We start from the raw sequence: 15,292 nt of genomic DNA, 5'->3' as shown, positions 1-15,292 counted from the left end.
TAAGAATGACTGTCCAATCAATGACAGGTTAAATAATGCATTTATATATTACCATATTGCATATCTAAACTAAGCTGCACGCATGACTTTATTTACTCTCTCTTACTTTAACCATCTGGAGCGCAGAACTGTTGTTGCCAAATCCACACAACAACTGTTGTTGTTGCAATTGGCTTGACTTTGCTGATGTGCGCATGGGCGGGGGGTGTGGAATCAATGTTGCCCTTGGAGAGATGCCTGGCTTATGGGATACGCAGCACAGAGCGACTGCTAATTCCCAACAGAATGCCTGGATCCCTCTTGTTCTGGCGTTAAAGGAGGAGCATTCACTCCAAATCGGTTCGGGACGCCATCATTCGCATGACAAATAGCCATCAAGCTCAACCAATCATGTGCCCAATAGCAGTGAATACACACGCTGTGACATGAAACGAGTGAGACATCTCTCTAATTAAACCTCCAGTTCTGTGCTGGATGTCATAGACGGGGCCCATTATCAGGACTAAACACACACACAACTCGATGAGTTTGTGAGGTTTTTTTTTTCTCCCCCAATCTTCTCTGCCATTCGTAGAACTCTTACAAAGCAAATTGTTCTCTGAAAATGATAATGGTGTCATAAAAAAACAATTTTGAATAAAAAATATAATTTCCCACACAGAGCTTTGTGAAAGAAAAGAGTATTCACTTGGTGCTGAGCTGTGTCAGACACTCAGCCAACTTCCTTCTTCAATATTAGTTTTAGAACTGTTGAATTGCTGAATGACCCAATTCTACAGTTTGTGTATGATGCATTTTTACTGGTTTAATCTAGGTTTAATCTATTCCATGTATTGTATTTAAGGGCTGGACTTAATCTTACCTTTGAAAATGTTTTTCTGATTTTATCAAGCAATTTAATATTTCTCTTCATTGGCTGAGTTTGAATTGATGTGTTTGTGTGTCTTTGTGTGTGTCCAACAGGTCAATGAAGAACGGGTGCAACAGATGGAGAGAGAGAATAGTTTCATCACACGCTGGAACGACAAGAAGGACACTACAGTAAGTCGACCCAAATGAAAATCTCCAATGGGTGTTCTATTTATTAGTTTGTTTGTTTGTGTGTGTGTGTGTGTGTGTGTGTGTGTGTGTGTATTGATTTGCCTGCATGTGTCAGGGTCTCTCAAATCAGGGAACCATTTGAACTAGTTACCTGTTATTCTGGCAAAAAAGAAACAGAATTGGGGTGGGGGTTGGGCAGTAGGCGGTCGAGCAGGCGGGTGAGGAAAAAGGGCTGTGTTCCTGTTAACCTTTACAGCAGGTACTTTATGACTGGATGCCACAGCTGAGAAAAACATGTGGTTCAGATAACTGGGAAAAAAATTGAATCACATGCCGCTGTCATTGTGAAATCTGAAATAAGTTGTTTGTGCTCCCTCCCCCCCTTCTCTCCACGTTGTCCGTAGGCTTTCAGAACATGTCTTCTGCTGTGGGTCAGCAGGGTTACTCAGTGGAAAGCCAGTGCTATTATAAAACTGTCGGACGGGGTAAATTGGGACACCATTTTGGTTATATACACAAATTTGGGGTTTTAGGGTTTTAACATAACAAAACTATGGTAGAAAAATTGAAAATGTACTAGGTTTTTCATTTAGAACAATCATTTATTCAGCGCAATTACAAGTCAGCATGGGGAAAATTTCTCTGTTGAGATAATGGATGAGTTTATCATTTTAGCAAGTTTTGCATTTGTTTTACATTGATCATCTCCTTTTATATAGGCTGCTTCCCTTGGTTGCAACTGTCTCGTCTCAATTTACATCACTGCTGACAACCTGTTGATACCTTCTAACAGAGCAGACTCTCCCAGGAACCATCTTTTACATTTGTAGCACTGTGGGGAACAGTCAGGCAAGGTCGCTCGACAAGTTTGTTCCGGCAAAGGTTCACAGAATCAGAATCATCAACCATAATAGAAATAATACACGATTACACATACAGAGGATATATGTAATTATTCAATCATAATTCTGCGTAATTGTTTAATGTCCCTTACAATTTAAAGCGTAACTCTCACCAAAATGCAACCTAGGGTCTTTTTGTGACTGTACCTGAGTCAAACTTTTGTTTAAAAGCATAATTAGGACTGAAACGCCACTTTTAAGATTTACCGTATTCGGTCGTTTTCGGGGCACTACTATGATCGCATCAAAATCACTATTTTTCAAAACACTAAGAAGGCTCAACACAACATGAAACTTTGCTCAAAGTATCACCAGGGTCTCTACACATGAACTGGAGCACTGAGAACATTGTTTGTGTACACAGAGTTTACTAAAAAGAAAGGTTTTGAACAACTCACTGTAGCTGTTGTTTCCGGCCGCCGCCATTTTGTCAGTCAAAAATAGTCGATCTCCGAATGCAGGGGAGGAGAGTAAAGATGGAAAGCTCCTCAAGCTTAGTTCCATATAAATGCACGGATAATTTGTTGTTTTGTCGTTAGTGAAAAACAATATTGACCTTGTAGTTGAAAAAGGAGCCTCATATAAGAATGACATTTCCTCCTATGGAGTCCGTTCGTTCGCATTCGGAGATCGACACTTTTTGACTGGCTAGATAACGGCTACAACATCTAAAGTGAGTTGTTCAAACCTTTTGAACCTTTTTAGTAAACTCGGTATACACAAACAATGTTCTAAATGCTCCAGTTCATGTGTAGAGCCCCCGATGATACGTTGAGCAAAGTTTCATGTTGTGTCGAGCCTTCTTAGTGTTTTAAAAATAGCGCTAAAATATTTTTATGTGATCATAGTAGTGCCTCTAGCACTCCCATTCAAAAGGCCATTTGACCGAAAACGAGAATACGGTCAATCTTAAAAGTGGCGTTTCTGTTCTAATGATGCTTTTAAACAAAAGTTTGACTCGGGTATATTCACAAAAAGACCCTCGGTTGCATTTTGGCGAGAGTTACGCTTTAACTCAATGGCTTCATGTAGATGCCACTGGCTTTACAATGTCTGCAGGGTCGTGGAACACAAACTCCGGAGCAATTGAACCCAGTCAATGTAACCATCAATTAGAAAGTTGAAGTGAAAGTTAGTCAGTAACTTGAACTTGTAACTTGAAATGTCCATTATATTCATCCAGTCCATGCAGAGCCTCTTTCTAGTAACTCTCATCCCGAAGAAATAAGAAAAAAGACAAACATATTTTTTAAAGGCTGCACTATGGTGGTAATGTATGCATGCAGTTTATTGATAGAGGTATGTGGCTCAGGTTTTATGTAAGCAATCATGTCAAAAAAATCTACATCATTGGGTTTTTATTCAGTAGACTATAGGAATGGTGTAAAGTGTAGCTATGTTGGCCTGGGTTGTTAGCAATAGAGCAAAAACACATTTTCTTTTCCACATTCATCATATTTTCAGTAACAGCCAATCATGAAAATGTTGTTCGATAGTTGTGAAAACATGTTTCAAACCATCAACATTAATTCTGTAGAGTCTCTTGGAGATGAATGACTTGACAAAATCAGGAATGTCCGAGGTATTTCTTCTGAAAATAGAGCTACTTCCATCTCTGTGCAAAATTAAGCAAATTGATAAATTGATGTCTGGATTGGCAAATTTACAACAAGACGAAGAGTCTACGACTGTTCTAGCTGCTCAGAGAGGCTACTTAGGTACAGCGGTACTTTTAGCTAAATTGCCAAATTGGGAGGAAAGTACTGTACAGTTAGGATTTAAGGAATAGGATGTGGCTAAACAAATGGCTCTTGGGTCTGCACTTGAATACCAAGACAACGCACACTTTTGACACTTGCGGGAAGCTTGTCTCAGAGGGCTCGGGCCCTGCAGGTGAAGGTTCTGACCTTATCCATTTCCCTTTTAAAGGCAGAGAATGACAAAGAGGCCTGCACACTGCAAGTGGAAAGTATGGCTAGACTGAGGGAGTCAGTAAATCAGTGATATAATGAGGTGCAAGGCAATGTCATGCCTTGTAAATTGGAAGTGGCACTTTAAAATCAATACTTGCATTTACAGCCAGGGCTAGTGCAGTGAGAGTATGACTTTGGTAGAGATTAGAAATGCCTTCAAATAGAACATTACTGATTTTCTTACTCGTTGCTGAGATGTCTCCCCATCAGCTGTAAAACCATTTAACACTTCTTTTTGTTGCACTTTGCTTTCTTCTCCAGCAAATCATCAACATCTTCATTTCCTGTCTGTCTCTTTCACTTGAAAAATGCTGTGTGTAAAATGTGCCTGGTCTTCCTCCCAACAATGAAGGAAAAGAAAGAAAAGTGTACTTAGCGGACCAAAATGTCTCCATAACTCTCTTGCTCCATTGGTTTGAATGACTGTAATTTATTTGTCATTTTAGGGCCAAGAAAGTTGAAGTGAAAGTTAGTTAGTAACTCTCAACCTGATCAGCCTAATTGATGGCCTGTAGGGGTTTGCCACTCTTTTCATACAATTGTTCTCAAGCCAATAATGGACCTTTCTTCACCAGCACATACAAATGACAAAGGGAAAGTAACTGTAATTTCCAGGTAGCCAAGGGAAAAGAAACCTTTTCGCGCTCACTTAGTTCTTTTTTTTAGAGAGAGATTTTTTTTTAAAGCTAGATTTTCACTCCCCCTTAACTTCTCTGGTCTTTCACACCCAAAAAGTCTGTTTTTAATTGGATGCAGAGAGGATTATAGCTCCAACACATGGAGAGAGGTGCCATGATTTGTACTGATAAGAGCAATATAAATGAGTTTGACCTCCAGATTATCATGTAGAAAGGCCATTTACAGTACGACTTTTCCTTTTTTTTTCACACAGGTTACAATAAGTTAAAGAAATATGTATTTCTCTTTCATCTTCTATTGATCTGTGAGTGAAAAATTCAAATAGCACTGCAAGAGGATTATCGTATACAGTGGGGCAAAAAAGTATTTAGTCAGTCACCAATTGTGCAAGTTCTCCCACTTAAAAAGATGAGAGAGGCCTGTAATTTTCATCATGGGTACACTTCAACTATGAGAGACAAAATGAGAAAAAAAAATCCAGAAAATCACATTGTAGGATTTTTAATGAATTTATTTGCAAATTATGGTGGAAAATAAGTGTTTGGTCAATAACAAAAGTTCATCTCAATACTTTGTTATATACCCTTTGTTGGCAATGACAGAGGTCAAACGTTTTCTGTAAGTCTTCACAAGGTTTTCACACACTGTTGCTGTTATTTTGCCCCATTCCTCCATGCAGATCTACTCTAGAGCAGTGATGTTTTGGGGCTGTCGCTGGGCAACACGGACTTTAAACTCCCTCCAAAGATTTTCTATTGGGTTCAGGTCTGGAGACTAGCCAGGCCACTCCAGGACCTTGAAATGCTTCTTACTTAGGTTTTTCACTCAAAATCTCACGATACATGGCCCCATTCATTCTTTCCTTTACACGGATCAGTCGTCCTGGTCCCTATGCAGAAAAACAGCCCCAAAGCATGATGTTTCCACCCCCATGCTTCACAGTAGGTATGGTGTTCTTTGGATGCAACTCAGCATTCTTTCTCCTCCAAACACGATGAGTTGAGTTTTTACCAAAAAGTTTTATTTTGATTTCATCTGACCATATGACATTCTCCCAGTCCTCTTCTGGATCATCCAAATGCTCTCTAGCAAACTCCAGACGGGCCTGGACATGTACTGGCTTAAGCAGGGGGACACGTCTGGCACTGCAGGATTTGAGTCCCTGGCGGCGTAGTGTGTTACTGATGGTAGCCTTTATTACTTTGGTCCCAGCTCTCTGCAGGTCATTCACTAGGTCCCCCCGTGTGGTTCTGGGATTTTTGCTCACCGTTCTTGTGATCATTTTGACCCCACGGGGTGAGATCTTGCGTGGAGCCCCAGATCGAGAGAGATTATTAGTGGTCTTGTATGTCTTCCATTTTCTTATAATTTCTCCCACAGTTGATTTCTTCACACCAAGCTGCTTACCTATTGCAGATTCAGTCTTCCCAGCCTGGTGCAGGTCTACAATTTTGTTTCTGGTGTCCTTTGACAGTTCTTTGGTCTTGGCCATAGTGGAGTTTGGAGTGTGACTGTTTGAGGTTGTGGACAGGTGTCTTTTATACTGATAACAAGTTCAAACAGGTGCCATTAATACAGGTAACGAGTGGAGGACAGAGGAGCCTCTTAAAGAAGAAGTTACAGGTCTGTGAGAGCCAGAAATCTTGCTTGTTTGTAGGTGACCAAATACTTATTTTCATTAAATAAAAAGGAATTTGCAAATAAATTCATTAAAAATCCTACAATGTGATTTTCTGGATTTTTCGTATATACACTATGGGTCAAAAGTTTGGGGTCACTTAGAAATTTCCATTCCACCCCATTACAGACAGAATACCAGCTGAGATCAGTTGCATTGTTTTTTTAAGTCAGGGCAGCAGTTTTCAGATTACATTATGTGCTTACATAATTACAAAAGGGTTCTCGACTGTTGTAGAAAGAAGTGGCTGATCTTTAGTGCAATATCTACATTGCACATTATCCGCAACCATTCATCCAATGTTCCAAAGGCACATTCTGTTTACTAATTTGACATCATTTTAAAAGGCTAACTGAGAAAACATTGGCGAACCCTTTTGCAATTATGTAAGCACATAAGGTAATCTGAAAACTGCTGCCCTGGTTAAAAAAACAATGCAACTGATCTCAGCTGGTATTCTGTCTATAATGGAGTGGAATGGAAATTTCTAAGTGACCCCAAACTTTTGACCAGTAGTGTATATATAAGGATATACATAAGCTTGTGTTTTTAGTTAACTTATTCACTTTACTGTAGTTAGACAAGAGGATCGATACTACTCTCATGTCTTTGCAGCTGCAGCAAGGGTGTGATTAGCTTAAGGTTAGCTTAATGTAGTTTAGTGTAACATAAAGACTGAAAGCAGGGGAAACGGATAGCCCAGCTCCATTTACCGTTAAAAAGGACCTTTCTAGTTTAGGTTAGCATAAAACCTCTAAAGGTTAACGCTAGTAATGAACACGTTGTTTAAAGGGGTGATAGAATGATTATATAGGGTATTTCACACTGTTCCTTAAGGTCTCCTAATAGGGTATGTAACATTGGTTGGGCTGAAAATTGCCCGAATGCTATTTTATGGGCCCCTAACTACCCTGTGAATATGGCCCTATTTGTAACAAGAGCTTTTCTTCCAAATATGGTATGCTCATGAATATTTAGATGAGCTGCACGCTGATTGGTTTGAGCGAACCACATACAAACACATTGGAGACGAGACAGCAGGTCTCATATTTCAGACACTGCAAAGTTGTCTGAAACTGAGACTTTTTTATGTGAGAAGTCAACTATATAAAGCTCAAATATGGGCCGTTTTACGAAAATTGATGGCTAATTGCAAATTTGTCTGACGAGAAAGCGGAAACCTCCATACCCAGTGAAAATCACCCTTTCTCGGTTACTGGACTACCGGGGCTCAGGGCTCCGCGGAGCTGGCCAGCTGCCGGCATAACTAGAGTATATTTACAGTTTGAATTTCGTCATGCCACTTATATTACAGCTACCCCAAGGTCTTACAAAGCTAACAATTGTGTCCGACTTCAATTTAATGCATTTTTGTGAAGATGAGGGGTTTCGTTAGCTGCTAGTCCCTTCAATCCTATGTGTACAGATCGCGGCTAGTTAGCTACACTTTCGGCATAACTAGAGTATATTTACAGTTTGAATTTCGTCACGCCACTTATATAACAGCTACCCCAAGGTCTTATAAAGCTAACAATTGTGTCCGATTTCAATTTAATGCATTTTTGTGAATTTCAGAGGTCTAGGAGGAGGCTAGCTAGCTCTCATTGATAGAGCGCCATCCAGCCGCGGGCTCTATCAATGAGACTCGCAGACAACAGGCGTTTATTTCCCCGATCGTTTGTTTAAATAACTCAACACACATATCCTTTATAAGATTAACTGGAACACGTGGTAAGAGATTGCGGGCGTAACAAGCTCGCTGACCAGCTCTCACTCACACACACCGGCCATTTAGCAGGAAGAGGAGAGCTGCAGGCCCTGGAGCTCTGTCAGGCCAGCGGCATTTGGTAGTCCACTAACCCAGAAACTGTGACTTTGCGCGGGTATCGAGCACCACGGGCTGCCGGCCGTGACGTAGCTCCATTTAGCTCACAGCGGGCCGAGGTCTGTGAAGGAAGACAGGCCGGGCGATGAGGCAGCAACACAGGCAGCAACACAGGCAGCACCGGCCGCTGAATTCCGACACACAGTCGGACAAAATTTGCAATTAGCCATCAATTTTCGTAAAACAGCCCATATTTGACCTCTACATAGTTGATTTCTCGCATAAAAAGTCTCAGAAGTGAATTTAGTGATAAAATAGCAGATGAACAATGTATACAATTTGTGAGCTCTGCTCGACCTATTCAGAAGACTACCTGATCTCAGATCAGTGGTATAAATGTTGGGGCGTGACAAAGATAGAGACTAGAGCCAAATGAGGAGGAGCCGCCGAGTTGACGTCCACTAGGTGGTTCGTTGAGATTTGCCCATTTTCACAGGCAGTTTCAAATTGTGAGATTTGCAGAGGAAAGAGGTGTCAATGGGATTTTGAGGTTCTATGTATGTCCTATTTACCCACCAAACTGTCGTTATTCAACTATGACAAGGTAAAATCGGTTTTGCATTCTATCACCTCTTTAATACATATACAAGCAGAAATTCTAAACATAGGCATGCAACTACCTCAAACCACAACTTTTTGGCTTTAAAAAAATAACAAGAAACAACCTGTTAATTGGTGAACTTTAGGGCTTCTGGTACGTGCTTTTTTGGTTTGTTTGTTTGTTCTTTAGGGAGGAAGCCAAGCTAGCTGTTTCCTTCCAGCTTACAGTTTCTATGCTAGACTAAGCTAATCGCCTCCTGGCTCTAGCTCCATACTCAACAGACAGACATGAGAGCAGTATTGATATTTTCATCTCATTCTCGGCAAGAAAGCAAATTAGTGTATAGTGCATTAACCTTTTAACATTTAGTTTAGTATACATTCTTTGTGTAGCTTACATAATTAAATGTACAAATAGTAGATTAATAAAAACAAAGTCTTTGAGATTTGATTTACAGAAAAGCAACAATTTTTAAAGGTGGTAAAAGTTTTTTGCAGAATGGCATGCCTTGTATTTTACAGGATTGAGGAAAGACTCTAGCAACCCATATCTCCCTCTTGACAACTTTTAATTCCCATAATAACCTCTGAACATTTTTCTAGGTGCATCTTCAAAAAAAAATTTTAAACTGACAGCACACTTAAAGTTAACACCAGGGGAAAACATATCAGTTTTAGTGTAGGTGAACCATGCACCATATGTATGTCTCACACATGTTCTCTTTATTTAGCCTGGTTTTGCATTCTGTTAACGCGACAGGGATTTAGTTTGCCTCTAGCTGAGAAAACGACCTTTGCTTTCCACAAATCCTCTCACCATTTCTCTCACTTTTCTCCATTCAGATTCATGCCACACTGGAGTACGAATTTAGAAGAAAAGCCAATTAATCCAGCTGCATTGTTTTTGTAATTCAACTGATCTCTCTGTCTCACTCTATTTTCTTTCTTACTTCCCAGTTCTCCCCAGCTGGGGACTTGATCTTCGAGGTGTACCTGGAAAAGAAAGAGCCAGAGAACTGCTGTTTAATCAAGGTATAACTGTGTGTGTGTGTGTGTGTGTGTGTGTGTGTGTGTGTGTGTGTGTGTGTGTGTGTATGTGTATGTGTGTATGTGTATAAGGTGAATGAGGGATGAGGGTTGGTAGAATGAGAGGTGGAAAGGTTGATAGAATAGGGCTGAGACATTTGTGGTTTAACCTGATGGGATTACCGCCCCAGAAATAAATCAAAAGCGAACTAATCAAAGAAACGTCTGATTTAATTGTCTGAGTAATTGCATTTTACAAGGCACGCAGGCCGCTGCAGGTTACAGACTCCTTTCACAGGTCGACAGCAGCGGCAGAATAGGGATGGGGTTAAAGAGGAGCGCTCAGCAGCACAGTTTGACTTTAATTTTCTGCTTTCTCTCTGTGGAGTTTAGTAGCACATTTGCTTAGTCCTGTCCTGTTTAGGCACACCTGATAACTTGACAAAGAAGCAAGTATTTAATCAGTGCACCTTATATACATGGCTGGAAGTCAGATATCTGTGCGGTTAGTGTTACATGGTAAATATTGAGTAGCTCTTCAAAGAGAGAAAAGATGGTTGAAGGCATGATATTGATCCAGAGAGCTTATGATCAGAGCTTTTATATGTAGGATGTGCTGACTTTGTTTGATTGTTAAACCTTTTTAGTTGTTTGGTATATAGTTATCTGTTTGTTGTGTTTGTGGTAGGTCTCTCCCAGCATGCGATCCACGGAGCTTGCAGAAACTGCACTGAATATGAGGAACGTCACCTTTAGTGCTGACGACTTCTGGACCACCTTTGAAGTCATTGAGAATGGAGAGTTAGGTACGCAGGATTTCCCAGTCCAAGAGTCACCTCATGAAACATATTCAAATCACGAAGAATCCTGAAAACACTGCATTTCAGACAATGATACATCTCTAAAAATCAGAGTCCTGGTCAAAATGAGTTCAATATGTTCAATAGTAATAGGGACTGTTCTCACCCTAATGATTTTCTTTTGCTTTATGTTATTTGTATTGTATTCTATGATACAAATACAAACAAACATTTCAACAAAGACGCATGATGGGGTCACAAGATAAATCTGAGGATTTCAAATGACTCTACTTTGAATGGTCACAATCTAGAAAGGTTTTGAAAGACTACTATAAACACATGCCTTTCCTGCTAGCTTCCATTGCTGATGCAGACAGGAAATGTGGCGGGAGAGAGAGGGGGGGGTTTGCTATGCAACAAAGATCCCGACTAGGAATTGAATTATGGACGTTGCGGTTTTGTCTACTGCTACTTTGAAGACATTCTATATTAACATATCGCATAAAAGTGTTCTTATTGAACTTTTGTGTTGGCTTAATGGTAAATAAAACCTTCTTTAGGGAGTTTTATGTGCGTTAAACATGTATAAATAGACTATTCAGATGATTGGCATAAGCTTGCTGGCCATTTACAATGCCTAACACTACACTAAGTGTTCTTGTTGAACTTAGTGTTTTTAAAATGTCTATGCATGTCATTCCCCATTGCTCTCTCTTAATAAAATAAATGCAATAAAAGCATCAAATGCCCCCCAAAAATATGTATTTTAAAAGGTGCATTCGGAGATATGTAATTTACATTTTAATTCCAACAATATTTGCTTGTTGCAACTAAAACAATTACATTATGGTGTATGCATTATTATGCTTTTATATAGGCCTTAGTGGTCCCCTAATACTGTATCTGAAGTCTCTTTCCTGAAATCCAGGCTGCAGAATTACAGCCACTAGAGCCAGTCCCACAAGCTTTCCTTAGGACGTGCCATTTCTGTGTCTGTAGCTTTAAATGCTATTGAGGAGGAGAGGGGGGGGCAAGGTGGAGGGTGGGGGGGTGGCCTTGACCAACTGCCACTTTGCTTGTTTGCAAGCCATGATGTCTCTCTCTTTCTCATGGGCGGGCCAAATTCTTTGGGCGGGCAGAGCATAGAAAGGGGGGAGGTAACCTTGCCCCTTATGAGCTCATAAGGGGCAGATTCCAGATCAGCCCATCTGAGCTTTCATTTTCTCAAAGGCAGAGCAGGATACACAGGGCTCGGTTTACACCTATCTCCATTTCTAGCCACTGGGGGACCATAGGCAGGCTGGGGGAACGCATATTAATGTTAAAAAACCTCATAAAGTGACATTTTCATGCCATGGGACCTTTTAATAGAGTAATAGTCATGCTCAAGCCTTAGACTCTCCACAGGTGCCTCTTCAACCAACTTTAACCAAGGGAACTCCTCTGCACTGAGATGCAGTTAATCCACATCGAAATTGAAATTTGTTTTAAAAGGCAACATGTGTTTCTTTACCGTACACAAAAAAACCCTCTTCACTAATTACCACTTCTTAGAATCAATTTGAAGAAATTAAACAAGCCTTTTATTTTAATCAACAAGAAGAACATGACAAATACTACATTATTCCTTTTTGTTGGACAGAGGGTCTCATTTTTACATTTTAATGTATTCTTTAATTGAAGGTTTGAAGGTTTCTATACACTGATCTCTCTGAAAATGATTGTATGCACAATTAGTACATTTTCATTTTTATACAAATCAGGGTATGTAATTGTACTTCTAAAAGACTCCTGTTCATTTTTACCACAATTAAAAACAATCCCTTGTAATTAGATGATTAGAACTGATGAAGCCGTTCTGTTGACCATTTTAAAGGACTTAGAAGTAAGATCTGTACTTTGTTTCACAAGTTAAATCAAAAGTTACTCTGCTGTCAAATTCCACATCTCATAGTAGTGAAAGCCATTTTTTTTTTTTTACAGTTGACAGTACAGTGACAGTATATCCAATTAGTGATTGATGTGTCACATCACCATTTAAATAGCTATTTAAATCCAAAGCATATACAAAGATCACACTTACTCCCATGACCTCATGATTAGAACATTATGTTATCTCTCTAATGAACCAGTGTCTGCGAACATGGAAGCACAGTGAGAAATTAGCCAAGCATTGCCGGTTTGATGATATGCACATTAATTAATCATATTCACTGTCATATGTCATAAATTACCTTCATCTTCCTTGCATGATCGACCCAGGGAGCTGACCCACCTCATCTTGCATAAATATGCACTGATCGCACCCCGTGCCTCACACACCCACGTTTGATCGTAGCACGGGAAGTGGCGAGCAAGGGGAAGTCAAAGTTGAGCTTTGCCGCCAAGTTGCTTTGCTGGCGGTCTCCGTGCACTTTTCATCAGTTCACTGGGAGTTTACAACGCACTCTTATGTTTGTTTTTCTCCTCACAAAGTTCTAGAGGACATGCCGTCCTCTTCTAAAAAACAAAGGTGTGTTGAATACTGAATATATTTGCTGACGGTTCAGCATATTTTCCATGCCAAGACAATATGTCTGTGTAAGAGTAAACAGTCAAGCTATTTTGAAGGCGGTAGCGTGACAGGTTTTGCTCATAAAACCATAAAGAAGGGAGGGAAAGAACGTTAATTAGCCATTTTGGAGGATAGCCACAGATAAACCCTGTTATAGAGGACAATAGGCAGAAAAGGGGAGCTAATATTTGTTGGGAAATGAGGAACTAATTCCATGGCCTGGGTCTGCAGAGATTCCAGAGAGATGATAAGCCCACTGTTATGAATAAGTTATGCCGTTGGAGCGTTTTACCTCCTTTGGTTATGAAAAATGGGGGAGTGTAGAGATGGAGGCATCAGAGCAGGGGTTTTGGTACACAAATTATCTACTTTTTTTCTGTGGCTGATAGCATGTACCCTGTTCACCAATTAGGAAGAGATAATAGGTCTATTTTGCACATGAGTGTGTTTTTATAATCAGGTCCTGATATGCTGGAGATAATGTAAACTGCTCTGTGATGAAAATGGGGAGAACAACAACATCATTTTGTTATTGAGTTAACTAGAATTTGTCATGGTTTTTATGATATGAGGCTCTGATTTTGTTCCATGCATTTATAATTCATGTAAGAAGAAGATATGGCTTTGTTATTGGCGGTTGACAATTTTGACCATTGCTAATTGATCATTCCCGTCACTCTGACCCGTGACCTTTTATTTACAACAGAGAGGCCGCTGCACCACAGTGAGAAGATTCTTGAACAGGTGCTGGAGTGGAGTACTCTGGACAGCCCTAGGTCTGCTTTTCTTGTTATAAAGAAGTTTACAGGGGCCAAAAGAGTTGCTGATTGGAAAGGTACGGTATGCAATCAATGGTACAAAACCATTAAACATTTTACCTTTTAATGATGCATTTTTAATACAGTATGTATGTTGATTTTCATGTGTCCTGGTTTGTCTTTCTCCTTTTTACATTATATTTAAATTTTGTATCAATTGTTTAATCGATATGTTATTCCCAACCAACTTGTACTTATGCAGTTGTAACTTAACTAATAACTAGCTTAAGGGACTGTTCATTATTTATTTAAGGGGCCACTGGGGGAGTTCTGGGACCTTTAGGCTAAAAAGACTTGACCCTCCCCTCGCCAGTAATAATTTTTCTATGACCCTCCAAAATGATTTGAAAAAGAGGCATGACCCTCCCCTTATGTGCTAGTTTGCGCAAAGATGTACAGATGCCATTTGATTTTTTACAACCATGACATCCACGAATTAACCTCTGCATTCTCATCTTACACATCACACTCCTCTGTTATGGTGTGGTGGCCATTTCAGTAGATTTACTCACTAACATTGTTGTAGAAACACAATAAGCATGGAAACTAAATGCACACTTCCTGCATTACTGCATTACTTCAAATACTAAGTTACTCCTCTAGTAAACTAGTATTCACATGAAATTTTAAGTTAAAAAAATGTTAAAACTAGGCTGTCAAAATAACGTGTTAATTTCAATTAATTAATCTGAGAAAAAAATAACGCGTTAAAAAAAAAACGCAGATTAATCCATTCCATATTGACGTTTGACCCAGAGCCGTTCTAGCCACCATTCGACTGTAAAATGAAGGAGGGAGACGAGAATGTGCTGCCTGGATCATTAATTGGAACATTTACTTCTTTAAAAATCTTCTTCCTGCCAACCCTGGCTAACGAAATCTGGTGCCACTGATATGTCTGCGCTTCTCTCTGATGCTCTGAAACAGACGATACAGGCAACACAAACACCGCTGCACGTGACGCTAGTTAACACTATACTAGACAGCAGCTAATGTTAGCCTACCGCTAGCTAGTAGCTGGATTAAACACGGTTAAAATGCTGACAGCTAACGCTAAACGCTGTAAAGTGTGACTGTGTTTTACTGTAGAGGATTCAACACCGGGATGTAACAATCTGCAGCTGCCGTCGGAAAAACAACACCGACGGTGCGTTCAATGAAACTGGTAATCTACAGCCTCGTGGTGCATTTGAAGTTATTGTAAATGTACTTTACCATCTGGTGGTTGTTTTTGTCGTTCAACAGCAATTTGCTAGTGAAATAAGTTATTGTTATACATTATTAATAAATCATTTAATTTTGACTGTATGGCCTTAGCAATAAACAAGCCGTTCTTTAATGTCACCGACTATTGTTTAGTACCCTTCTTTTTTCTTTTCTTTTTTTACTTTCTTAAAAAGTATCGATATAGGCACCGTTAATTATGTATGCGATTA

At 39.8% G+C, this 15,292-nt stretch overlaps 1 protein-coding gene across 3 annotated transcripts in view; it reads left to right on the top strand.

Moving 5' to 3' along the window:
• The window catches only part of arap2 (ArfGAP with RhoGAP domain, ankyrin repeat and PH domain 2), a 127,109-nt gene that overhangs the window by 98,492 nt on the left and 13,325 nt on the right, over nt 1-15,292 (top strand). For all 3 annotated transcript variants that reach the window (XM_078275750.1, XM_078275748.1, XM_078275749.1), the window contains exons 24-27: nt 964-1,041; nt 9,616-9,690; nt 10,373-10,490; nt 13,745-13,873. In XM_078275750.1, the coding sequence (XP_078131876.1) occupies nt 964-1,041; nt 9,616-9,690; nt 10,373-10,490; nt 13,745-13,873 (400 nt within the window). The remainder of the gene's footprint in view (nt 1-963; nt 1,042-9,615; nt 9,691-10,372; nt 10,491-13,744; nt 13,874-15,292) is intronic.

This window comes from Sander vitreus, chromosome 19 (assembly GCF_031162955.1).
Source record: "Sander vitreus isolate 19-12246 chromosome 19, sanVit1, whole genome shotgun sequence".
In the NCBI taxonomy this organism is placed as follows: Eukaryota; Metazoa; Chordata; class Actinopteri; order Perciformes; family Percidae; genus Sander; species Sander vitreus.
Note: the sequence above shows the minus strand (reverse complement) of the source record. Positions and strands in the feature narration are given on the sequence as shown.